Source organism: Meleagris gallopavo, chromosome 1 (genome assembly GCF_905368555.1).
Source record: "Meleagris gallopavo chromosome 1, MGAL_WU_HG_1.1, whole genome shotgun sequence".
Classification (NCBI taxonomy): Eukaryota; Metazoa; Chordata; class Aves; order Galliformes; family Phasianidae; genus Meleagris; species Meleagris gallopavo.
In genome coordinates, this window is record NC_139404.1 from 130,655,389 (window position 1) to 130,681,960 (window position 26,572).

A 26,572-nucleotide genomic window follows, 5' to 3' on the forward strand; every position below is an offset into this window, starting at 1 on the left:
TTTCTGACAAATAGCTCACCCATCAAGAACAGCTTGAGGACTGGCCAAGATGCTCGACAATTGCCAGGCGTGAGAAATACTTTTCCCTAAGTAACTAAAAAAAGTTTCATTTCTATCTAAAATCATTCGTTCCAACATTTCTGAGATGTGATGCTTTTCTTTTTTTCAAAACCAGAATTTCAAAGATATGCTTGCACCTAAGGCTGCAGTATCATATCCCAAGCACTTTCTGGAGTGAGGTAAGCTAAATAAAATGACTGATCCCAAATTTTTTTTTTCTTTCTTATTGTCCTGAAAAAAATGACAACTTTTTTTTTTTCTTTTTTTCTGTTGACCTATATATATGATTCTATGATTCTATGCGATTTTTTAACTGTATTGAACAAAACATGAATTACTTATGCTGATTCAGAAGTTAAATTAACTCTCTGGCAAAGCGCTGAGACTGGCCTTGGTTAGGGTTTGATCTGCATCCACAAAACATACTGCTGCTTTCACTTTTTTTCCCACGCATTAGCTGTTAATTGAGGCTTTCTGTGAAATACTTTTTCCGTCATCACCTGTCAGACTGCCATCCATAGGAGTAAACTTCTGTATCATGGCAATGTTGCAAAAGATATAAGCAAGAAATATGTTCTCATGTTACATGATTGAAATCCAAGAATTTGACGTACTTTTTTACACAAAATTAGAGTGGAATTAAGAACACTTGCTCAAATCTGCTGTGTTATATGACTGGTTGGTTGGTTTGTTTTTATGCTTGAAACTGATGGTTGCCTAACGCTAGAGTTCCCAGGATATTAATTCTACACAGACCTTTTAGGATGTACCTATGCCCTCCATATTTGAACAGGAACAATTTTAAGTATTATTTAATGATAAATTGAAACCAATTGAGACACTCATTATTATTTTAGAAGAACTTCTGGGTGTAGAAATAAAAATGCATTATGTTATGTCTTTCCATGGCAAGTATAAAGTGCTTAATATTGACAGCTATAGATAATTATCTTTTTGATACTTAAAGAAAAATAAATGCTACAAATAATAACATGTTAACTTGGTATATGTGCAAATAATTTATATGCAAATACTGTATCTTTATCATGCAATGTGTATTTAAAAAGTCATATATGTAAGGGGTGATGCTTGACTTTTAAATAATTCAATTTAGTACTAATAGCATTAATAGTCAAAAGTGAATCTCCAAAACTGAATATACTGAGTTAATTTCATCATCAGTGTCACCCTAGTAAAACCAATGGAGTTTCATCGGCAATTAATTTAGCCCATTATATTACCTTCAACTCAAACGATTTTTTACTGATAAGAGAAAGGACTTCAGCTGCACATGGTTTATCAGGCACTGAAATATTTTTACTGCACTGAAGATGGAAGAGATAGCTGATAAAAGTACTGAATAAAATAGGCACAAATTTAGGATACCAACAATAAAGGCCTTTTAAGTATATAAATAACTTTCCAGAAATTGTATAAACGTTTAGAGTATCTCCAACAGTCTTTATTAGTCTAAAGAAGCCATCCTGTATTTTTCAGTGAGATGACTATCCTCATACTAACAGCAGAAATGTTTCTACTGTTCAAAAGATGCAACAGACTTCCTAAATATTTTTATAAATGGCCTATGTTCTTGAAGCTTAAATGCAATTCAAAGCAGTATTGTGGAACAATCAGGAACTGAATGAAAGGTCTGTTCGGATTTTCTTATCGATACTCTCTTCCATGCTTCCATACAGTTGAACATTGAAGCATAAAGATTTACTCTCCTCATGACTACAATCATTAACTAGTAAGAAAATAGGACCCACCATATCAAGACTAGTATCAATTTGTTAGTGGTCTGTGCCCTATCATACTATTTGGTAATGAGAAACCTCTAGCTTGCTAAATTTGCCAACATCCTGTGAGGTCAAAAGTGAACAAACTCACAACTATTCTCCTTCAGTGGGAAAGAAGAAATGGGGGCAAAGATATTATTGTTTTTTGTTTTGTTTTGTTTTGTTTTTTTTCAAAATCCCACTGTTCAATCAGATCCAGAATTGTGGAAGGCAACTCCAAGTCCTGGCAGAGATCCTATCTGTATGACTGCAGGCACTCCCAGGAACTGATGTGCCTCATAATGCTCTTCAGGCTCTACTTCATGTCTAGAGCCTACGCTAGGAGGCAATTTAAGTGAAAGAACTTCTAACCAGAATTGTTATATTGATTAAATAAACTTTCATCAAGCTTGGGCTGTTATCTCTTGATGTTCTTTCTTCACTACACATTTTGAGTAACTCCCAACAGTCTTTGGTTTGAGCTACAGGTGCTCCTCCAGAGAGATCCCAAAATGCTGTCAGAAGAGCCTTTTGAACATCTGATTTTTGTTGGTTTTTAACCCATCCTTGTAAAAGTCATGACAATTTGCTACTAGTTATTTTCCTGAAATAATGAAAAATACATGTTGGCGTGTATACAAAGCAGTGGCAGATGCCTACAGTCCTCCCTGGAGAGGGGGAATTGCTGAGGCTGTTCTCTGGTGTTCAGTGCCCCATGGACTGTAAGAGGGGGAGAGGGTCTGTGGGGTCTTTGAAGCATGCTTGAAGACAGTGATGCTGTGGTAGCTCCCTGTATAGTTAATGAGTGGGAGCTATGTACTCTGAGCATTAAAGCAGCAGTCTCAGAGATTTTTTGGGGGAGAAAAAAATACATTATACTCACTGAAAAATAAATACATACAGACCGAGATATTCAAGTATACCTCTTCTTCAGAATGCTGATAAACGTCATAGGAAATCACAATAAAAATTGCCCCTAAGGCTCATTTTCTTATTTTTAAGAGAATAATAATGATTAGTACTGCCAGTGTTTGTTGCAAGATTTAGAAGCAGGAAGGTTCAAAATACCAGTGATCCGAGGAGATTGTCAGTTTGGGGATATTCTGCTGGCCCAGCACCAAACATCCTGTGACATTTTCTGCCAAAAAAATCATACAGCAGAGAGTGGACTTTCATCTGTGCGAGCTTCAGGCATATCTAAAATTATTTAAATGATCGTAGCTGCAAACTAATTTTATTCCACTGTTTTATTGGAGTTCCCATGCTCTGCTGAAGGCAAGATCAGGAGAGCCCTTGAAGTGCACTTCTGAGGCTGCTGAGAGCAGAAGGCTTTGCCAGGCCTTCTCTGCCTTCTGCTCTACAAGAGGCCACTGGTGGAGGATTTGCACCTCAGCATCCACCACACAGCACAGCCTTGTGGCTACCACCACAAGGGTCTCATGGTGGGCCAGCACCGTGAGCACCATCACCCTGGGTGCCACCACCAGGCCATGCAGCCCTAATTCATACCACAGGCACTTGGTCTCAACATAGCATATATACTGTGACATGATTGGAGTCCTAGAGGTAATTTCCTACACCTTATTACCACATAATAATGGTCTCTTAACAACCGGGCTAATCAAGAATTAATGAGGCACTAAAACATTTTAAGGAACAATGAAGGATTTAAAAATTTCTCTTATGTGTTTTATTTAAAAAGCAATTCATTTAACAGTTACTGCCCTTCGTTCAGAGTCATATAAAAAGTCTTGGTACTCATCAAACACATCAGCTGAAAGGTTTTATTCATTTATCAGTTATTTACTTAAGCAGGGCTGCACATAACTGCAGAGACCAAGACATCCCAACCCAAGCCTGGGCTCCTGTGCCTCCAAACCTCTCTCTCTCTGCACAGCTTTATGTGTATAAAGCTAGTTTGTTCTCCCAGCAGTGAAATACGCAGCCAAAAATAGGACAGGGCCAGCCCAAATTAGGACGACTGCCGAAAGGGGACTTTGCATTATCTCTGGAAGACTATAACTGCCTTTTTGTTTGTTTGTGACAAGGAGGGAGCGTGCACTTTGTGGGGGCATCCATCCTCCTTGGTGCTTGAAAAACTCAGAGTGAATTTAAAGGGCAAAAAAAAAAAAAAAATAGAGATAACTTAAGCTAGTAAAGAACTTTGTATCAATGACTCAATGCTGAATTCAATCCTGAATATATTTTATCTCTACCATCAGCCTGGAAGGGATAATCAAAATAAAAACACATTAAAATGTAGTTTATTTTAAAAAACTTTCTCCTCTAGTGAAAGGATGGGGAATATAAACTGGTTTGCTGAAAAAAAATCCCCAAATAGATCATTTTGTGACAGATAACTGTTATGATTATTAATTCCTCCACTGACATTGAAATTAAACTTATTCCCAACATAATGGATGAATAAATAGCACATTGGAGTTTCTCAAATGCTTCTACATTTCCTATGCAATCAAAAAAAGAAATCTCTCATTAAATAATATGCTGACAGAAAAGGCAATTTGATTAAATAAACCTAACTGCCAATCATGCTGAAAGTTATAAAAGGAAAGCATTTGGTAGCTGACTCTAAAACTTTGTTCCATATTCATCTCTCCCCTCTTCATTTTTTTCTTCTTCTTTATGATTCTTACCAGAGAAGTAACAGAAAACTATGTGATCCAGAGGAAGATTTGGGCATACCTGGGCACCTGACAGAGGAGTTAGAAGCTAATCTTCATCCCCATGATCTATCATTAAGCAAGAATGGTACGAGGGAGAAATCAAGAGAAGAAGGCAGAGAGCAGCAGGCAAAGAAGGACATGCGCTAATCCACAAACCTGAGCTGCTGTGGGTCTTTGTGTATCATTTGGTACATATATCTTTTTATTTTGGGAGACATTTTCTGGGGCAAAAGTGGAGAAGGGAGTGGTGAGATGCGTGAGGGCCAGCAGAAGTGAAAAGTAAGGAGAGATGAATCTGCGGGTGATGAACTTGACAAATACAGGGATGGGGTGGTAGGAGAAAGGATGCAACAACAAAGAGGAAACAGAAAAAGAAAAGCAGAAGGGTGGTGGCAGACGATGAGGGAAGAGAAATCCCAAATTGTCCTGTGTGAGGCCCTGAGGCACCTGAGCACACAAAGAAATGTGGTCCTACAGAGGTGTTCCCCAAGGCTTATGGAACTAGACTCCCCACCGTCCTGTCCCCAGAAACCCAGAGATGAATAAGCAAATGCATGTCCTCTCACAGCAGCAAACAAAGCTGTGTATTGACCAGCTGCATTCCAATAACGGTGGGGTTAATTTTTTGTGCTATTTAATTTCATCAGCTCTGCGGGGTGGGGAGAGGGGAAGAGCTGTGTAGCACAGTGTGATGTGTGGAAAGTCTCTGAACATCACAGTATCTGGTGGCCAGAGATGGGAACGGGGCCTCGCAGCTCCCTCTCCTTAGTTTTGGCAGTCAGCAGCTTCTTAGGACATCAAATACTTAATTAACTGAGCTGCAGGATTGTGGGATAAGACTCGTGCAGTTACTTCTCTGCTGGAAACCAAGAGCGTCATCCTGGACCGCTCTGTTCTTGGTGAGTCTTTAAAGCTAATGCAACTCATGCTGAAGATGTTCTTTGAAAAGGACCAGAGATCTATTTGGATAAAACTCTGAGTGGGTGACAAGTGCACGCAAAGAAATAAGATGAGATTTTAATTTTTTCTCAAGTACAAGAACGTAAGCAGTTTGAGCAAAAGGCACTTGCTTTTCAGCTAGGCATTGAAGCTTTTAGGTTCTTAGGACACAGAATGTGTTGATCTTCTCATAGAGAAATCATAGCTGTGCAATATCACTGAGCCAAATGGGATCATGCTAAAGATGTACATGGCCACATCTGCTAGATAAAAATAAATCAAAATCATGTTAAAAGGAGGGCTGTTACTTTTTATGATCTTTCCATAATGCCTGTGGATGATGGTTGTCATCCACCTACTGCAGTCATAATGAAATATATGCAAGTTGGGAAAACATCAGTATTTTAGGTCCTGCTACCAATCTAACAACCGTCATCCAACTTTGCAAACACCTCCCACTGTTTATGCATTATATATGTTCTAGTATTTATTTAGTGATGTGTGCTAGAAGCAGTAACAAAACTCCTAAGATCCTTCAGCTGATCCTTTAGCTGATAAGTCTTTTGTGAACATTTCTCCAGCATTTTCCCTTCTCTCCACTATCCCCCGTGAATCAGAGCTCAGTTCCTGACTCCCAGCTGCTCACCAGCAGTCACACGAGGCTGCTGTAGCACTGCAGGGCTGGAGAGGGCCACCAACCAACCAGACTGCAACGAAACCTACAGGACAGCTTCAGGGAGAGGTTCCTTTCTCTTGAATGTGATGCTTGACAATGCAAAGCTTTTCAGCAGTGGAAAGGAAGCTCCTCCAGAGTGACAATGCAGCCACCCCCAGCCCTGGTGCAGGAGCACTTGCTTACCGAGCTATGCAAGGTTTGCTACACCATGGGATGTGGAGGTCGGCGTTTTAGTGGCTGCTATCAGAAGAAGCAGGTCTGGGCATATGCAGGTTCTGTATTTGCCCCTCTGGTCTCTGTGAAGGCATTCCGTAATGGGCCGCATTTTCAACAGACATAACTCATTCTGCTTTACTGACAGCGCTCACAGGAAAGCATGCAGCTGCTGGGGAAATGGTTTTTAACTGAATTGGAGATGAGCAATAAAGCTTAAACACGGCTCCAGTTACCCACAGGAACATTTGGTCTTTCAGACAATAGTGCTGAAGCAAGTCCTGCTGGAAATCAACATGTTTGTCTGCAATTATTTGCAAGATCAAACCTTACTTTGTGACAGAGGCTTTTTTAACAGTTTCTGGCAAAAGACTTTGTCCTTTCTTCCATGGAAGTCTACAGAAACCGCTGTTGCTGACAGTGACTGCAAATATTGAGCAGTTTGTGTCTCATATTACACTTACTGCAAACATTGTACTGATGGGGAAAGCATGTGGATTTTACATGAGCAGCCACATGAATTTTTGTCTTAATGCTGACAGTTAAAAAAAATGCAAACCAGAGCAATGACAAATTATTTTTGAGGTTATGTTCTGGGACATTCCAGGCCTCTGTCTGAACCACGTTAAGGCAGGTTGCATGTCTGCATTGCATGTCTGCATTATCTGCCTCAGCTCCCTAGGGGACCTCTGGATGGAGCCCCCCCCCCCCTTGCAAATCAGCCATTTAAAATGGCACAAAAATCAGCCATCAAACAAGGTAATTTGCTTGTACTTTGTATCACGTTATTAAATACTATTAAGAGGTTATTTGTCTTAATTTGTCCTCTTTGTTTTGGCAGTAGGAAAGCTCGTGGCAAGTTTATGGGATTTTCCCCTATAATTACACTAAATTCTAAGGCAAGCAAATGAATGGTAAGTCCACATGCTCATCAGGTAACAGATCACTTCTGTTTTAATTTATTATACCCACCTCTTGGAGCGTCTCTCTGAGGAAAAATGTAAAGAGATTCCTCCTCTCTACCTAAAACTGCTTAGAGTTTATAACGTGAAAGAGGGAAACAGAAAAAAACGAATCCTGACAAAACAGCTTACAAAACTAATAAACATCAGCATGCAGAAATGTCAGCTGTAATTCTGCTATAAAAGGTCTGTGGGCCAATCAAGCCATGTTTTTTTCTCATAAAAACTCAGAAAAGCTCTTCCCTTTGTAAGTCAGCGGTACAGTTGCCTTGATTTTGGAATGATCTGTAAGTACAATCCTTTTGAATCCCAGAACAATACGCCTCATCCAAACCTTTGTCCCGATTCATCACCAGCTTTGATAGCGTCAGTGCATCGCTTTGCTTGCTTGTCAAATCTATCATCAATTCTAAATTGCCAATAAATGTATTCCACATCTCTCTGGGGAGATGTAGCTTGTCTGCATGCTAAACAAAGAGCAGGATGCACAAAGCCAAGATACACACAAAGATATAATGCCACAGGTGAAATGATAATGTGGAAATATTCTTACCCTGAGGAAGGCAGACTCCAGTTGTAGCTCAGCAAATCAAAGACCACAAAACTTGCTTGCAATAACATCCTAACAGATCCAAGGAGTTCTATTTTTCCACAGTTAAAAAATATCCACACTCTGGCATTAAATGCAAACCCAGAGACTAAGGCAGAGGAGCTTCAATAATTTGTTTAGTTAGGTACAAAAAATAAACTGTCATGAAGTTGTCAGTTTGCTACTACAAAGGCTTAAAAAAATTGTAGGTACAAATGGCTGAACAGTAGAACTTTTCCACAGAGGAAAATCCATTGCAATTTCTGGTTTCAATATCTTTTTGTGTTTTGTATGGAAGATAAAAAGTTGTCCACCAAGCTTGAAAATTTCTTTTTTTTTTTGTGAGTTTGTTAGTCTCTCGAAGAAAAAAGCATGTCTTTACATACCCTTAATTTGATCTTCACAGTGGTAAAATAATTCAAAAGCAAAATGAGACAGCTTCCCATTCAAAGCCTTGCTTTCTCATAATTAAAAGTATATATGTGTACCAACAAAGTAGAAAACTAAGGCACAGCAAATTCCAAAATCTTTCCATTCCTGGACGAGCTTTAGTTTTCAAATGTTAATAGGATGCCTGCATTAAAAAAAAATATATAAAAAAAAAAAACAGTAAAAAAAAATTGGCCCGCATTCAGGCTAAAGAGTCTGTGAAACAGACTTTTTCCATACTATGACCTCAGTCTTAGGATTTCTCTTTTGCAAAATGTTGGTTATTTGCCTTGGCAGGGGGCCAGGACCCTCTATCTCCCTTTCTCCCTGCCTGTCCCTCCTCCTCTGTCTCCCCACCTCTGCACCTCGCCTCGCACTGGCCAGGGGCTCAGACCAGCACCGCGTCACCCCTCACCCTGCGACTGATGGCATAAAGCCCCACAAAATCAGGCTATGTGAGCGTTCCCGATGGCATTTCTCTCCTTTTGGACATTCTGTGTGGTGTTCCATTCCCCCTTCCCTGCCTCGCACCAGCAGCAAAGCCTCCCTCCCAGGTGTGGGATTTCCAGAACAGCAACTGGGAGCTTTAACACAGCAAAACCAGCAACATGAACCGTGCAGCTACAATGTGCCCAACACCCAGCTCCAGTTTATCCTTTTACTTCAGGGAGAAAATACACAGCAAGTAGATGGTTTCTGATGGCATGTCTGATGAAATCAAGTTCCTCCCAGGTATTCGCATCTGATTTTCCTGGCAACCTTTCCTTAACCACCATGCTTGGAGTGAAGACCGCATTCAAAATTCCCAATTAGTCTCTTACAAATGACAAAGTCCAAGGAAAACAGTGCCTAAGAGAAAAATAATATGCGTTTGGTGCAACATGGGAAAACATTTCCTCAATCTTAACTATATTTTAGTGGGCTAAATTGGTCAGTTTTATTCTAAGTGATGTAAATGAACACAAGTGTTAGGGAAACATTTGTCACTTGGTACAAAATTAGAAATAATGGCCAGCATTGTAGCAAGTTTTCAAACTGGACAAAAGGTGCTGAGTGCTTCTTATTTGAAGCAAGGGTATCTTGTGCCATTCCCTTTGAGTCTGGGGGGGCATCAAAATGAGCGCTCTGGTGTGCACAGTATAGGTAGAGAATGCAGGGGAACAAGAGGGCCTGGATTAATGGAGACTTAGTAAATAAAACTCTGTGCTGAGTCTTGCAGCAATAAGAGTGGTTATTTCTGGCTATCTGTTATATCTGTTAAAAGAAAAGACTAACATTAAAAAACAGGACAGTGAAAGCCTTATTTCTTCCTTTGGAAGTCAATAACAAACTTCCCCAGACCTCAGAGGTGCTGCTATTTAGACTTCACCTATCCCTGTCCCTATTGACATCTCAGATAAGGCCTTTCTTGTCTGACTGAGACACAACGGAAGCTAAATTTTATCCTAAGGTAACCATAGCTGCAATTATGGCCAGATTGGGCTTCCTAGCATTTTCCTTCTAAATCCAGCAAATAAAACCATCTCACCTTCTTTAAAAGATACTATTCTTTACATTTATTTTAATACAATTTATGGTTTTTGAAGATTTTATCATCTTTGAGCGCCATGCATCTACATTTTTTATGTGGCCAAAAAATCACCCAAAGCACCAATTCACTCTTCCTTGTTAACTTAGCTAAACCTCAAAGACAGATTCAGTCAAAACCCATGTGGGAAAATATCTTCCAAGAAAATGTCTTTATAGGATTTGAAGAAAATAGATTTGTTGGTATCAACTTACAGTATTTTTCTGTGGACTGTCAGCAGCATCATATACCACAAATCCAAAGATTTATGCTAAGGGAAAGATAGGAACTGACAGTTCCTAACACATCAGTATTGTGACAATACAGCCTGTTGATGCATCTCACAGGTGAAACCTTCTGTCTGTTGGTACAGAAAGTTACAGGGGAGTTCCATTTTTTAATGATATTTAATACACAGAGAAATACCCTGGATTTGTACGTGTTTTGAAGGCAGTGGTTCAGAGGAGAGAGTGGAAAAAAGAATTTTTTAATGGGAATTTTGAGAGCTGAGGAGTGCATTTTAAGATTGTAGCTGCTCCTGCTGGACTGGTAGAGCACTGACAGCCTGGCAGTGTTAGGAGTTAGCTCCCCAAGTCCAGGTTCAAGTAAACAGGTGGGATAGCATGATGAAGCTGGCCTTCTTCTTCTGCCAGCTACTTGGCTCATGGATAAACACCAGACTTTCACTTCTAAAATTTTCAAGACCTCAATCACTCCAAAGAACACTGATTTCATTCATTATGGTAAGGTGTTTCCTTTTTTTTTTTTTTTTTTAAGTATGAACTACAAGATGTCTCAGAAATATCACAGAAATTAAAAGCCATTGATGATACAATGTGTATCTGGTGCCTTCAAGCAAGACATCTAAAAAAATAACAATTTTTTTCTTAATTGCCTATCACCCCTTGAAAGCTGTGTTTTTGGTAGAGGAGGTCCAGCTGTGGTTCACCACCAGGTTGATACTCTTACCATGGCCCATGGATTTACTGAAAGAGGAGTCACCAAATCACTGATTAGTGCCTACTGCAGACGTCCTTGCTCTTGAAAATGCCCCAAACTTCCAGAGCTTTGGATTTCTGTTTGGAAAGTTGCTGCCCTATTATCTGGAAACTAAAAATGGATTATATTCCAGAGAGGTTTGGTTAATTTTTTTATTTTTTTTTTGGTGCCACCTTCCACAGTTGCATTGAATTCATTCTTTCCATTGTTCTTCATGACCCTCAACTATTTTCTGATTCTACTGAGCCATTACAGTCCTTGTGGCAAGCAAACAGAAGGATGTCTAAGATGTGTCACTGAAAGGATCTTTCCAAATTTGCCCCTTCCCAATTCACCATTCCTCCCTCAGGTGCTCTGAGATGAAAGCAAGATCCTAATTTAAGTTGGATGGTGACTGCTCCAAGAAACTGTGGCTGAAACTCTGGGGGAGGATGAGGCAGTGTTGATGGGGCAGGGACTGCCAAAGCCTTCTAGATCTGTAGGTGTTTGGAAGGGCCCCCTGCACCCAGCCCCTCCCTGTCACTGGCACTGCTCAGGACATCCACCACTTACTGCTTGAGTCTGTCTTTAAAAACTTAATCTACCCCTCATTTCCTTTATTGTTCTGGGTGAGTAATACGTAGCCATTTTTTACAGAACATTGCATTTTTCAACACTTTGTACAAATATTAATGAGCTGGTCTTCATGGCAGCCTAATTGTTATTTTAGATGGGGGAAAGCCAAGGCTAACTTTAAATAACTTGCACCAGGTGTTTTGGTGAAGTGAGGTGGGATTAGGATTCATCTTCCAACTCTGGTGCTCAGTGGATGCCTGAGAGACTTAAGGCTTTGGCTCATGATCAGACAGCAGCCAGATGTGGAAGGAAAAGCTCCTCGGGGGCTCGGTGCACAATGGTGCACTGGCAGCACTTAGGCTGATCGCCTGTATTTGAGAATGATACTCTGCTGCCTGGAAGTGGCTTGTAATTCCCCTGCCTCAGTTTTCCCATCTGCAAAATGGGAAATTAATGGGAGTTTTTGACTGTAATATCTGTGAGTCACTCTGTAGATTTAAGGAGTAAGACTCAAGGAAGGAAGAAAAGGCAAGAAACGAACAGGTGACACTGATGTTGATGGAACAGGTTGCCCAAAGAGGTTGTAGATGCCCCATCCCTGCAGGCGCTCAAGGCCAGGTTGGATGGAGCCCTGGGCAGCCTAAGTTGGTGAGGGGTTGGGGCTGGGTGGGCTTTGAGGTCCCTTCCAACCCAAACCATTCTCTGATTTTATGATTCTGTGCTGATACAGACGTAGGTTGCACCACAGAAGAACAAGAGTGACATTGCTCCAATTACCTGTTTCCTATTTTCTTCCCCCGGGGGAATCAGGGTGATGAGAATGATGTTAGCAACTGGATGGGCAAGAGACTGTAGCACTAATCTCTGCAAATAGGCAGCTTGGAAACAGCTGAAGTTAGTACAGTTAATGAAATTCCCCTGAGCAAACTATTCTCCAAGTGATGCTAGTAACCGGTGCCAACATCTATTTCTGCCTGGCAAAGGCAAACAAGTGAACACATACCAGGATCTCCGTGATTTTCAGAGTATATTAGAAAGGACAAAACTTGCATAACTGCCATAAATTATAAAAGCCTCCCTCAATCTTGGTTAATTCCCTTGTAAAAAGGGAGGGAAAAAACTGAAGCAGCTCGGCATGAAAACAATTGTGGGAGGGATAATAAAGAGACAGCAGCAAGGTATCTCATTGCTAGCAGTGATATCATTAAGTGCACTAGAAATGTCGAGGTAAATGCATGGCAGTGAATCACAGTCAGGCATGATTAACCTTGGGTAGTCTGAACTGGAGATCATTTATAAACACAAAGGTACTAAGAACATTACAACAGATGGTACATCAAAAGTCATCCCAAGAGCAGGAGTTTTTGGGGAGCTTTGTGTATGTGTGCCATTTTTGGGTTGTTGTCGCAGTTTGCGTGTGGGAAGGTGGGTGATCTCAGACTTCCAGTGCAGTGCAGGACTTGCTGTGGCACCACTGGACCCTCTGAAACACAGGAGCCTGTTGGAATAATTTTTCCTTCCATGGGTATGCTATACAACTAAAAGTTTCAAGTGCAGTGTTCTAAGGTTTAGTGAAAAGATCCTCAAAAAAACAAAAAGAGCACTTGGTCTCCATTTCTCTCCTCTTTAACATCCTCCTTCATCCTACAAATGGTAAGGCTGGGGTAGAGGGGAGTATTTTAATAAAAAATAGGTGTTTTTAACAGCATTTGGTAAGCTTTCTAGCCACTGAAAACTGAAACTTCCATCACAAAGCCAAAAGAATGAAACACTGCTGGATATTTCTGAACAGTCCTAAAAGTTTAGAAACGTGCAGGGAAGCTGTAATCAGATGACCCATAGAGAGCTGTACATAGTGAGTACAACAAAAAACCCTTCAAATCCAGAACTCTTATGGCTTTAAAAGCATTCCATTACATGGAACATGAATCAGCTGGAGAAGACTCAAGACAGCTTAACACCTTTGTATTGTTTGCACCTTTTATTGCCATCATGTAGTGCCAGTTCAGATGATTTCTGTGCGTGCTGATGCAATGATGGCCATAGCAGCACTGTGCAAAAGGAGCAAACACTCTGCCCAGATTCTGCTCTTCCTCCATGGTTTTGCATAATTCTCACTCTCTTACATTAATCTCAGTTATCTCCAGCATTGTAATGGCTGTCCTTATTTATCTACCTAATTAGGATGTTGCATCAACTAATGTGAATCATCAAAGTATACTGATTTCATAATGTATAAAATTGTTATCAGTGGAGAAGCAGGTCCCACCAGAGTCCATCCAGAGAGTTGACGCATACCTGAAAAAAGCTACACATTATGCTCTTTGGAGCGATGCATTTCCTGTACCCAAACCCACCTGAACAGCACAGCACACATCTGTGCCCCAGATTTCCATGCCCTCAGAGGACACAAGCAGCACCTTCATCCCTTTTGCTCCAGAGCAACACCTGGTTTTGAGCCCCAGGAGCCCAGTGGGCCAGGTAATCCAGGAATCCTTCAGGGGAGACCTGATGTAAATGCTCGGTTCACAAGCACCTCACTGCCTGATTCAGGAGGGCAATCAACCTGTCTTCTGAAGCTGCATAAATAATCTTTGGATGGTGGCAGTAAATCTACACCAAGGATGAATTAACTGCCACTGAGTCATATAAGCTTGGTTTGACTGTGTGGCTTGTAACATGCCTGAGGGAAATAAAAAAGACATTTGCAAGAAAGAAACATTAATTTGCTCCTCCCGATCTTTTCTGTTATTTTTATCTGGGCCAACATGCCTTGCTTTGTGTTTTTGCTTTTTATTTTTGGTTGCTGTTTGTTTCATTTTCACATGGAAACAATGATTCATGGTGAAATGAATCCACAGAACATTCCTTCTGGCTCCCTGCAGTTTCTCCCAGTCAGCCCTGAAGGTGCCACCGCTCACTGTGGCTCCTCCTCAGCATCCCTCCTCCAGGACCCAGGGCATGGCCATGTGACAGAAAGACAGAGTCCTGCTGGTGTGGCCTCTCACTGTGCATCTTGTGCACAGACGTGTGCACTGCAGTGGTAAAAGTCATTGCTGCTTCTAAGAATTGCCCAAGGAACCAGTATCTACTGTGAGATGGCCCTGGCATTAGCAACAAGGCAAAGATAAGCATGCAGTAGACAAGTGGATGGTTTCAGAAGGTCACACTAATAAGTCTTACTAGGCAGGAACTTTTCACACCTAAGCAGATTTTGAAGTCTGCTGTATTTAAATTGGCATTCTGTGTGGCACAGTGGACACGATTGAGACAGATACTGGGGCACATCTCTGAACCCTGCTCACTGGCAGCACAGCTGCCCAGAGAAGCTGTGGTGCCCCATCCCTGGAGGTGCTCAAGGCTGGTTGGATGGGGCCCTGGGCAGCCTGAACTGGTGGGGGGCAGCCCTGCCCATGGCAGGGGTTGGGGCTGGGTGGGCTGTGAGGTCCCTTTCAACCCAAACCATTCTGTGATTCTATGATTCCATGCACCTCTCCCTATTCTGGGCCCAGAGATGCTTCATGTTGATAAAGGAGAAAGGAAAGTTAAGAACATTCCCCATAAATAAAATACCACCAGACTAGCAAAACCACTGTGGAGGATGGCTTATAGTTTACATATTGCTAAATATCAGCAAAATAAATGTGTTCATTTCTCCAAAATACCTCCAGATGGCATTAAAACCCTTCTTCTTTCGGTCTTTATTGCAATACTATTTTTAAAAATGATAATTATTGGAATCATTCTATTAACCATTCCCAGCAATCATACTATCAGAAAGCATAAGGCTGCTAATGCTTAATTCATTTAATAAGTTTGGCTAAATAAGCTCACAGGCTGTAATTACATTCCACAACACAATCCACAGGACAAGCCATTTCTTACACCATGTCAAATCTTTTTCTAGATTCATTTCCAGTAGGTTTTTAATGCGTATTTGCAGCAGAAATGAAAACATCCCACAATAAATCACCGTTATTGTACCTCCTTCTGTGACTACTTTTGACCATGTGACAAATGGTGACACCTTGTGAGATTTACATGATGTAACGCTCTGAATTTAAATAACAGGAATCAGGAAACATAAATTACGGACAAGATGCACTCTAAAATTCACATGACTGACTTGCAGGAACTTGGCTCTCACAAACGGGATTAAACAGGTGAATGGTTTAGTGGAAATTCATACTGCTCTTGCATGGTAAATAATAGAGAAATTCACTTATCTAGCTCAGTTTGGAAGACTGTTGTTATTTATATATATATTTTAACTTGCAGCCCATCTGTTATATAGACTGGTTTATGTTGGCAAAACAATTCTGTTCTTTGTATACTGGAGTTAAAAATGGTAAAAGCTTCTATTGTTGCACTAGAGTGAAGGTGAACACTGATATATTACAAGTGCCTGTTCCTATCTATTTCTCAACTTCTTTTGTTAATTCAAAAACATCAACAAAATCGTGAGAGACCAGAGATAACTGTAATTGGATTTCAAGTAATTCAGAGGTGAAGCTGCAGACTGCAGTCTTTTAAAATTACATCAGTACATCAAAGGCATATGTGACATGACGTTTTTTTGCAAGTGTGACAAACTCCGGTAGCATTAAGGTAATGCTGAAGTCAGGTTGTAAAGGGCAGCCTCTCACACCCACAGAAATCATTTCATATCTACTCAGCATGATAGGGAGCCATTTCACTTGTGAGGATTTTTGACTTGCCAGCATGCAAAAGTTCTAGGAATAATTAATGCTTAGTCATTATCTAAAAAGCCTTTCTAAGAACAGCATCAGTGAAAGAGCTTTATCTTAATGAAAACAAATGGACAAATTCAATATTGCCCAACCAATCTGATAAAACATAGACGCTTCTTTCCAATCATAAAGGCAGAAGTGACTTACGACGTATGGGTTGCGCCTTTCTCTGGACTCTTTGGCTCTACATCACTTTTTCCTTTAAAAGGAAGAAGAAAATGACATTAGAAATGGGTAAATATGGAAACTGTTCAGATGTGACATTCAAAGATTTACTCATTGCTACTCATTTACACCAACCGCTCTCACCACAAGCACAGAATGCTGCTCTGGCAATCAATGCACTGCTGGAGTACTTACAAGCTAGGAGTTCTCTCCTACTTGACTTTTCTCTCCACTGGCACATGTATTCTGGCAATATTAGGCAAAGAAACTTTAAAGGAGAGACTGCTGAGAGGACAGAAAGATTCAAGCAACTCAAGTTTACTAGGGACAGAGACCTTGGAGCCATGGAAAGATTTTCTCCAGGGCTCTACAGCTCTGCTATTGATAGTATGTTACATGACAATTAGCATTAAGGCAGCTGCAAATGCTTACTTAGGGCACATGCTCCCATGCCCTGCTCCAGGAATGTTATATTACATAGAATAGCATTAGAAGGAGCTGCAAAGGCAATGGTTAGTACATACGTCTACAAATGAGAGGTGTTATTTTGTGCAGGAAGGGGCTAACTTGGCTTACACGCCCAACCTGAGGAGCAGTCGGGTACTTGAATACTTGAGAACTGTCAGAGGCTCAAGGGCTCCCTCTTCTTTATGTTTCCTTATGACTCACACAACTTGTGATAATCACCTTCCTGGGTCCAGGAACACTGACACCAGGAAAGCTGCTAGCTGATGGGATAATACTGTTCTGGGAGGTCAAGCCAAGACCTTTTCCCTCTTTCATCCCCCTTAAAAAGTAAGGTGGTTGTACTTTGCTACACTCATCAATCTGAGAAACCGGAGGGAGTTACACCTCAGTGCAGTATTTTTCTTTAGGTCTAACTTGGGTGAACAGGGTAGACTGATCCACTTCAATCACCTTGAACTTGAATTCTAGACTTCAGAATTGCAGCTGCTGTTTCCCCTGTGTATTGTCTATGTGTAGGTTTATGTGTCCTAGCAGGCAAAGAGGCGCAGAGGTTGAGTGTGACTGGCTTACTGATGGATGTGTTTTCCTCCGCTACCTTTTAACGAGCTCCATTAAACCAAAATCCACCTGTGTCTTCTGAAAAAAATGTGAAAAGTGCTTGTTTTCATCAGGCTGTTCCAGTGTTCCCTTGTCACTGACTTGAGTTCAGTGGGTTATAGACCAGCCCCTAACCCATTCTATGCATGAGCACTATGTATCACCCACTCATTGATGCCAAAGTCTTCACACAGTTTTTTGTATAGCATTGGAGTGTCAGCAATGGCTATAAGGGGTGCCTCTTGAAAACTCACTGCTGCCTTCAGAAGAGGCAGAGTTTTGCCACCAATGTCCTTCCACTGCTGTGCAGAAATCATCTAAAGCACTTGATCTAGATGGTGACCTTCTGAAAGTAGGGGTCTAATAAAAGGAAGTTCTGGGTAGTACAAACACTTTGCTGTGGTGCTTGCATCTCATCCCCTCCTGTGGAAGAGTTCGTCTGTACCTTTTTTGTTCTTAAACTTCACTGAAAAGGCTGTGGACAGATCTGGATGTCCTTAGAAACACCACTGTCTCTCTACGGATCCCTAGCTTAAGGCATCTAAAATATAGACGTAAGCTAGGCAGCCATACAAGATAGAATACATCCAGTTCATAATCTCTAGAACACTTCTCACTTTTAACAGACTTCAGAAAACATATCCAGTTGATGAACCTGCTGGCTAGAAAGCTGTTGCTACAGTGTACATTTGTCAGCCTGGAGTCCTGGAGCTCATCTGTGTTATGGTAATTTGGAACAAGAAACCAACAGTAACAGTTGGCATGTATTCAAAGATTTTCTATTTGTAACTTAGATTTTTTTAATAAATGATAAATTCTTACCATGAACACACTGTTTGTTTAAGTGTGAGGGGGCATATGGATTCTTGAGTGCTTTGCCAGCAGAGTTCAAATAAGTTCTACCTTCAGCAACGTGTGTTAATGTAGAGAGGGAAACAGCACAAGTACTGTGAGGACCGAGTGAAAAGGGAATCTCTGTGATTAGGCAAACTGGATATTAACGAATTACCCTACAGTAAGCATTTGCAGCTGCTTTAATGCTAATTGTCACTTAACATACTTCTTTGCGGAGGGGGGGGATAAAGCTTTTGAGGATGCTAGAAATGCATCACTCCAGCCTATCGGAGTAGAAAATCTGGTCATTAATGCTTTATCAGTTAGTAACCAACTTTGTTCACACTTGACTGAATAATAGAAATATGAGAAATGTGTATAGACTAAGCATAGCTGAATGTCATAGATATGATACTGATAAGCTACTGGAAAAGCATATGTAAAAGGGAATTATCTGTCAGAGCAACTTGTTGTTTTTTTTCACACTCACTCTTGGCTAGACCAAGAATTGTATCTCCATTTTTCATGCAACCTGACAAATGCATGCAAGCACCACTATGTGAGCACCACCGAGCATTTGCTGAACTAAATCCACTCTAGCTCTGGTTTGTTTTAATGGGCAAATTTGTGGGGTCTTCAGTTTTTCTTAGTCCAGTGGAATTAACAAAGGATATGCTACCTACCTCACCTCTTCTACAGGGCTGCTGTTAGCACACTTCACTTTAGCTGGTACGCCCTGTATATGTTTTCTGAAATGAGTGTGGAAATGTGCATGTGTCCACATGCTGGAGTGTATGTATGTGCGTGCCTCCTGAAGCACATTGTGGAAACCATCAACCCTCAGATCCTTAGCCACAGACCTGAGAATTCTTTGCTAATTTCTACTACATATCATTGAATTTCTACTACATCTTATCATAGAATCAGTAAGGTTGGAAAAGACCACTAAGATCATACAGTCTAACCATCAACCCATGACCACCATGCCCACTAACCATGTCCCTCAGTATCACATCTACATGATTCTTGAATACCTCCACTACCTCCCTGGCCAGACTGTTCCTAATATTTAAGAAAAGAAAATCAGGATGAGACAGGCTCACACAACTCATTTCCTAATTGTTTTAAATACATCCAGATGGGATACGTGCAATTTTCCCCCATTTCAAAATAAAATTCAACTGGAATTTTGTAGGATTTCCCTGCTGAAGAGTGGAAGGAGTTTGGGTGAATCACTCAACCTAACCATTATAATTATCCTCTCTGGATAACAGGGATAAATAATACTTATTTTAACAGAGCAGAATAACTTCATCCATTAGGGGTTTTAAAATGCTTTCATTTCCTTGTGGGGGAAGGATGAGAGAAATGCAAATGAGAAAGACAGTGTTAACAGTTGAAGTAAAAACATTGCAAATGCCAGATTCAAGAGCCACTCCACAAAAGACATGGTGCAATGGGGAATACCAACTAACTGAGACTTTGAAGACGTGCATTTGGATAATGCAGTATATAGACCATTAGATTTCTTTCCCGTATGGAGCCATTTGCTAGCATTGCCTCACATCCAGATCCTTTTTACCTGAATTTCCTTTGGGTTTGTTGTACATGACTGATAAAGTCTGTCTCTTATGCTACCTAACTGTGCTTTATTTTGTGACTAATTTTCATATCCTGAAGGAATCCTCATGGATACATATCTCAGAGGTAGTTAAATTCCTCCAAAATGTTAGGAGTTGTGACACGATGTCAGACAGCAACCTAACATTCAATACCAATGGAGGAAGTGTTTCTGCATGGACTCAGCCATTCTTTGGCATAGTTGCCACTACAGCCAATCAGGACCAAGTGCAGTTCCAACCCAGTGGCAGAAATACACTGATTTTGCTGAGCAGGATGAATGAGGAGATAAGAAGAAACTGGAGGTACCAAGGTGTGGGATTGCTGATGGGGGAACTGGCAGTGAAATGAGGTGAAATGAGCAGAGGAAAGATGTAAAGAGGCAGAACTGCTTTTTTAATTCACAGGAGAGCAGGTTTCATTAGATCTGCAGAACAACTTATTTTATTAAAGTGCTGCAAGAAGGAAATAAATGAAATGGAACTAGGATCAAAGCTATCCAAACACTGTGGCCTCTGATGTCATGGTGAAGCCCACAGCTCAGCTTGTGTGTTTGTCATGCCCACAACTCTTTGCATGTTTGCATAGCCCTCTCCATTATGGCCCCTTTGTGCTTCCTTCTCTCATTACTGTATTCATTATTTTCTGACAGAACCTAATCCCTTTTGCCTGTTATTATTTCCTTATTGCTGGTCCTCACAGCAATATCAAACTGATGCTGGCAATTAAGTGACACCACTGCATGTTTCTTCACAACATCAACTTCTGCCTGCTGACCTTTCCCTGGCAAAGAGCTGCACAGTTTTAATAGTCTACGTCTCCCAGGCTTGTCTTGCTGGATGTATTCTCCCTCACACAGTGGGTGACCAGACACTTTCAAAGCCCTACCTACCAGCTTAGGGCATTTTTCATCTTCAGTTACAGCCTTGTAATTTGCAAACAGGGCTCTGTGCTGGCTGTCAGGTCAGGAAACTAACAAAATAGTTCTTCTGGTTGAGATGATTTTACGTTGAGAGCAGGGTAGGATCATGTATTTTTAATATGCAAGACAACATTAACAACAGTCAGAGGTGTCAGGGGAGAGGATTAATACTTTGCTTTATGGAACAATTCAATCTTTCTTTTCAATCCAGCTGCTCAGTTGTTTGTTGTTTTTTTTTTGTTTGTTTGTTTTGTTTTTGTTTTTCTAGCTAGAAAAGACCTACTGCCATATGGTCTTTGAAGCATCATTTGGTATCACATTGGCAAGATTTGTGTATCTTTTCACAGTGCAATAGTCACAGAATATACTATTGCCTATAAAAGATAAGTGATCACTTTTTCTGCAGTCTGGATTTGGCAGTGCCCTTTCCCAAACAACTGGTTCAGCTCTTTTCTGGCATTTTAGAAAAGCCATTCTTTTGCTATTTCAGTCTTTTCCATCAACATAATGAAATAGCCATGGGTTAGTGGTCATGGTGGTGATGGGTTAATGATTGGACTAGATGATCTTAGTGGTCTCTTCCAACCTTAATGATTCTATAAGTGAATCTTTTTTCTTTTTTTCTTTCTTTCTTTTTTTTTTCTTTTTTTTTTTTTCTTCCCAGTCCACCAAAGATCTGTTGTTTGAATAGTTGCTCTTGAATTCAGATCCTAATATTTGGCTAAAAATGAGTACTGGTTGCTCAGGCTCTGCACTGTACCAGTCTACTACTGTTTCCGTATTAGTCCCCTAGTTTTCACAGTCATTGTCATTCCCTCCACCCAGTGCAACCATAAGTGAGTTGGTACTTACTTGTATTGCTGTGTCCTGTAGATCCCTGTTGTGACTCCTACGATAATAATAGAAAAAAAGGCACAGTGTATTATTTTTATGGCAATCTTTAGCTGCAATACTTGCTTGAACATTACCTTAACAATACAAACAGCACTGTTAATTGATCATTCTGTTTAAAAGTCATTTTCAATTACAAGAATAAATCCAATATTGTTTTGAAAATGCTTTAATCAAAAGGCTTGAAAACTTATTTCACAACAATCCTCTAATAGCACAATTCCTTGTACAGCTATTGCCAGTCTCCTGCTTACTGTTCGTTTATTGATCAACCCAAACTCGTCTATTATTTTCTACAAGTTTAGATGAGAAGACAGAGAGAAGACCAATACTGTTTCATGGGCCATTGGATTCCTGAAGTACTAGCACAGCTGATCTTTTCTTCTTACATGCTGATATTGGCAGCACTGGAGAATGGAAATGCACACTTTACTTCTGGGTCCCTGAGATTCCAAGGTCAACCTTGTATCACAATTGTAATATTTAGGAATACGGTACAAAAAATTAGACTGTTTCTTTGTCACATGTAAATGTTCAAACATTTTAATCACAGAATTTGTTTAAATTCATAAAAATGAGAAAGAAACATATAGATACAATGAAAATAGTAATAGAATCTACAATGAAAATATATTTAAATTGAGGAAAAAATAAGAATACAAGGAGAAGAAGCAAAGAAATCTATTTATTCATCTGAATCTGAAAAAAAAAAAAGAACAGTTTTGTAGGTAATGGTATATGAGGATGACATAAAAATTCTATGAAGCAAACACCTGGCCTCCAACTATATCTGGTGTCTCTCAATCTGATCCCTGCTGACCAACATAGTTTTCATTATATTCTATTTTTACTTCAGCAGATATACTGGGTGCTCTGCTAAGTCCTTTGAATACCTTTTGAGAACGCGTTGCTGGTAAGCAGCCTTTCATTAAAACTTCTGAGTCAGTTGTTTAAATTTGCTTCATTTTAAATAGTTCTCTACCATGAGAGGCAACTCTTACATATGAAAAGCTTGGGCCCCTAGCCTTGTGTGAGTGTTACAAGCACATTATCATTTATTATTTTATATTTTTGTAAGCTGCTTCCCTCTCTGCCTCTAATTGAGATCTTAGTTACCGCAGAATCAGCCCAGAATAAGCTGTTTGAAAACGATCTCGTGTATGCTGCAATTACAACAGTAAAGACTGTTTTGACAGGCATCTGCAGCATTCATTCTTGGTGAGGAATGGAACCTCAACAAGATCTGTGATCCACAGCAGCTGAGTGATGGGCCAGACACACAGCCAGAAACAGGAGGCTCTCAATTAGACAAAGCTGGTATCTGTATGTCTCTACTACACTTTGAAGAAGCAAAACAGTTGAGAAATCTGTAGGTTTGCTACAGCTTGGAACCCAGACTTCAGACCTTAGGGTGTTCTTAAATTTTAGAAAATAAATAAATGAATAAATCCAAACGCATGTGCATGCTTAGAATATATCACTTTTTCACTCTTCATTCAACTTCTGTGTGTGCCACCTCCTCTCGTGTTCACTAGGCCTCAGATAGATACCTCCCATAGAAAACTCCCTGGTAGAGATCTGAGAAAAGGAACTGCAAGTGTCCAGAGAAATTAAGAGTAAGCTGACTTGGTGAAGCTAAAATTTTGCTATGGATCCTGTAGGAATGTGTTTTAGGAGCTGCGGGGCCCGAGTGTTTGGCACCTCCAAATGGACTTTGGCTGAACAGAAGACTTTGAGGCCTCCGGGGCTTGGCTGGTCAAATCCCCTCCAGCTGCACTATTTGCTTTGGATTGAAGATTCTCTGGATTACATGGCCTTAATGTGTACAGATTCTATGGTGTAACACACATCTGCAGTTCAGTGACACCATATGCACTTGACATGGGAGAAATCAAATTTTGGGACAAGTATTAGGAGTTCCTACCTTCATCTGCAGTAAAAAAGTATCTGTACCAGGTTTCATATGCTAACAATAATTTTTCAATAATTTGAAATTTCCATCTTTTGACAAATTACCTCAGCATTTTATGAATGCTTCTGATGAAGGAATATTAAAGCCTTTTTTTTTTTTTCCAAGTGGCTGAATATAATCGTAACATGTCAGAAGCAGTTCACAGTGATAATGTAATGATACACACACTTGAATTTAAATGTTGTTCTAGTAGCCAACCAGACTGGCCAATAAAAGTAGGCTCTTGGAGCACATTCAGTTTCTAGAGTAGTGAATTTTTGTAACTACACGTGGGGAAATTGTTTTCTGTTTTAAGGAAGAGAGTTATTTGATGGAGATATCCTTGAGTTTGTAAGATTATTCGAAACTGCTAAGCAAGGAAATTGTTCACTCTTTTCATTTTCATCAACATTTTCATCAACTTCAGATAGAATGCACCCTCCCCTTTGAACTGTCTAGCAAGTATCTTTCCTCTGCCCTTGACTCTGCTTTGTCTCAAATTTCACATCAGCAAAACACAGGAGTTATAACATTTTCACATCTTTTAACTGATTCTTTAAAAGAAGTGTCTTCATTTTCAGCAAATTATTCTAAATAAAAAGGCTAATAAAAATACTACCGTGATATAAAGAATATTCTTACCGACGTAGGAAAATAATGCTTTGTGTAACTTAAAAAGAAGAGGTGAAGTCCTCACTTCAGGAGTTTTTTCATTTTTTTTCTAATGCATTTACTTCATATTGTTAAAATCAACAAGAAAGGAAAGAGTAAATGAGTTGGGCACTGAAAAGACAACATTATCATTATAATTTAGTTTCTGAGAATAATCAGTCCATAGTTTTGTGACAAGATAGCAATTTTCCTGGGGTGGATAAATTAATTCTCAAGTAACAAAGTGATGGCTGATCATATAATATCATACACACATAAATAGAAATCAAACACCTGATCGAACTTTCAAGACATGAAATCACAGTAAAAATGAAAAAAGAGAGCAAAGGCAGCAGCAGAATTAACGGCATTTTTTCCCTCACGCTGGAATACAGAATTAATGTCTGAACATGAAAGCTCATTCACATAAGCATCAAGTGAGCTCTTATTTACCAAATTTAATTATTCATTTAAAGTTTATTTATTAAGATGTTTTAATAAAATTACAATCAAATAATGCCTAGCCATTTGTTCATAACAAAGTGTGACAGAGATAGGAGAGAGGAAAGCACATGCAGGCTGTCACATCACACACTGATCCAATTATCCTTAAGCTTTGAAAAACAAGGAATAAAGAGACAATCATTGCTCCTTCCTACTAAATTCAAGAACACAGATTAATTCCACAGAGAAACAAAATTCAAAGTTAGCAACGCAATGCAACTTTATGCCCTCTATTACATAAAGAACAGCTCCCTACAAGTGCAGCATTGTGCTGAAAAACTTACTGGGCAGTAGCCAACGCTTCAAACTTGACACTGGCTTTCCTTTCATTCCTGTGGGTTAATGCAGACCTCCAGCATTAGTGAGGTCTGATTTTGCACACACGTATAGCATATGCAATACACTCTCCCATCCGCAGAGCATGTAGTTATATGGCTGGACATACCCACATGCACAGTTTCAAAAATGCAATCCTGCTGTATTTGTGACATACAAAACTCAGTTATTAGTTTTTATTACTAGACAGATTTCAAAATGAGTCCAGCTATAGTTCTTGTGGCCTTTGCAACTTTAATAGCCTAATTAATAAATTTCAAGTTTCAAGCTGTCAGATCACTGATTACTTGAGTCGTAGGTGAAAAGTAATTTGGTAGATACAGAGACTAATGATGCTGGCACTCATTTCTTATAGACAGAAAAGTAAGAATGATTTGCATCCTTGCAGAAAGGTAGGAGTCTTACAAGATTCTCATTCCCAAGACTGTGAATATCTTCATATCTGGAAACATTTTCTATTAAAGGATTGTAGCCTATTTACTCCTACAGAGTAAATCTGGAAGATGTTTTGCAAATGATCTGAATTGATGTCTCAAACTTCCATAAAATCTGGAAATGTATTCACAGTACCACTCACTCCATGGAGAAGGAGAGATGGAGGGAAGGAGCCAATGCCCTGAATTTATCCTTTTAGCTTCTTTGCAGTCCTTGGCCACTGCTTGACTGACAGGACTATCTTTCTGAGTAATGTGCCATACAGTGTAGTGTGTGGTCATAGTGTAGTTCTTAAGTTTCAACTTGGAACGGCTATGTAGCTCATCTGTAGGAAAGTTTCCTTATGGAGTTATCTCGTATGAGATTCAGGAAAGATTTTTCACTACATTTTGTGAAAAGTAATTATTAGCTTATGAATATTTTGAAAACATGACTGAAAGATTAGGACACCATTATTTGCATTTTGGAGCCTGAAAAGCAGATGCCTTCTTGAGCATGCAACCATTTGGGTCCAGAGGAGGTGAAAGAAATACATTTTAATTATTTTAAAATATTAAAAAGAGACAGTGTCTAAATATATCACGTTTTATGGCCAGTAATGCAGGGTTTTTCCAAGAGGAAAAAGTACTTCTAGGTATTTCTTCACTATGTTATGTAAAGTACTCTATTTTCTGACAATGTAGGCCACCAAGGACAGAATAGAGTGTTGGTGTCATTATATTACTAAAGTATGTACATATACTGCTAGATGAAATCTTGTCAATCCTAGGCTTAAATAAAATGGGAATTCTACTTTGGTAGGAGAAAAGGCAGCCAACTAGAAAAGGCTTTTTAAAAATGAATGGTAGATCTTTGAAACAGCTCCACAGTTTCAAACTATCAGATTATTTCCCACAGAGATGGATGAACAGGCAGAAAGAAGATGAGAAAGTCAATATCAGCCATTATTCACATGTCTTAGTCCTATAGACCATGGTTCTGCTACTCCTATATTTA

General features: G+C 39.8%; 1 protein-coding gene across 6 annotated transcripts in view; it reads right to left on the reverse strand.

Annotated features, from left to right (window-relative positions):
* The window catches only part of AFF3 (ALF transcription elongation factor 3), a 324,699-nt gene that overhangs the window by 108,075 nt on the left and 190,052 nt on the right, over nucleotides 1–26,572 (reverse strand). For all 6 annotated transcript variants that reach the window (XM_085214002.1, XM_085213991.1, XM_085213982.1 and 3 more), the window contains 2 exons: nucleotides 21,661–21,697; nucleotides 16,350–16,401 (listed from right to left, as the gene is read on the reverse strand). In XM_085214002.1, the coding sequence (XP_085070128.1) occupies nucleotides 16,350–16,401; nucleotides 21,661–21,697 (89 nt within the window). The remainder of the gene's footprint in view (nucleotides 1–16,349; nucleotides 16,402–21,660; nucleotides 21,698–26,572) is intronic.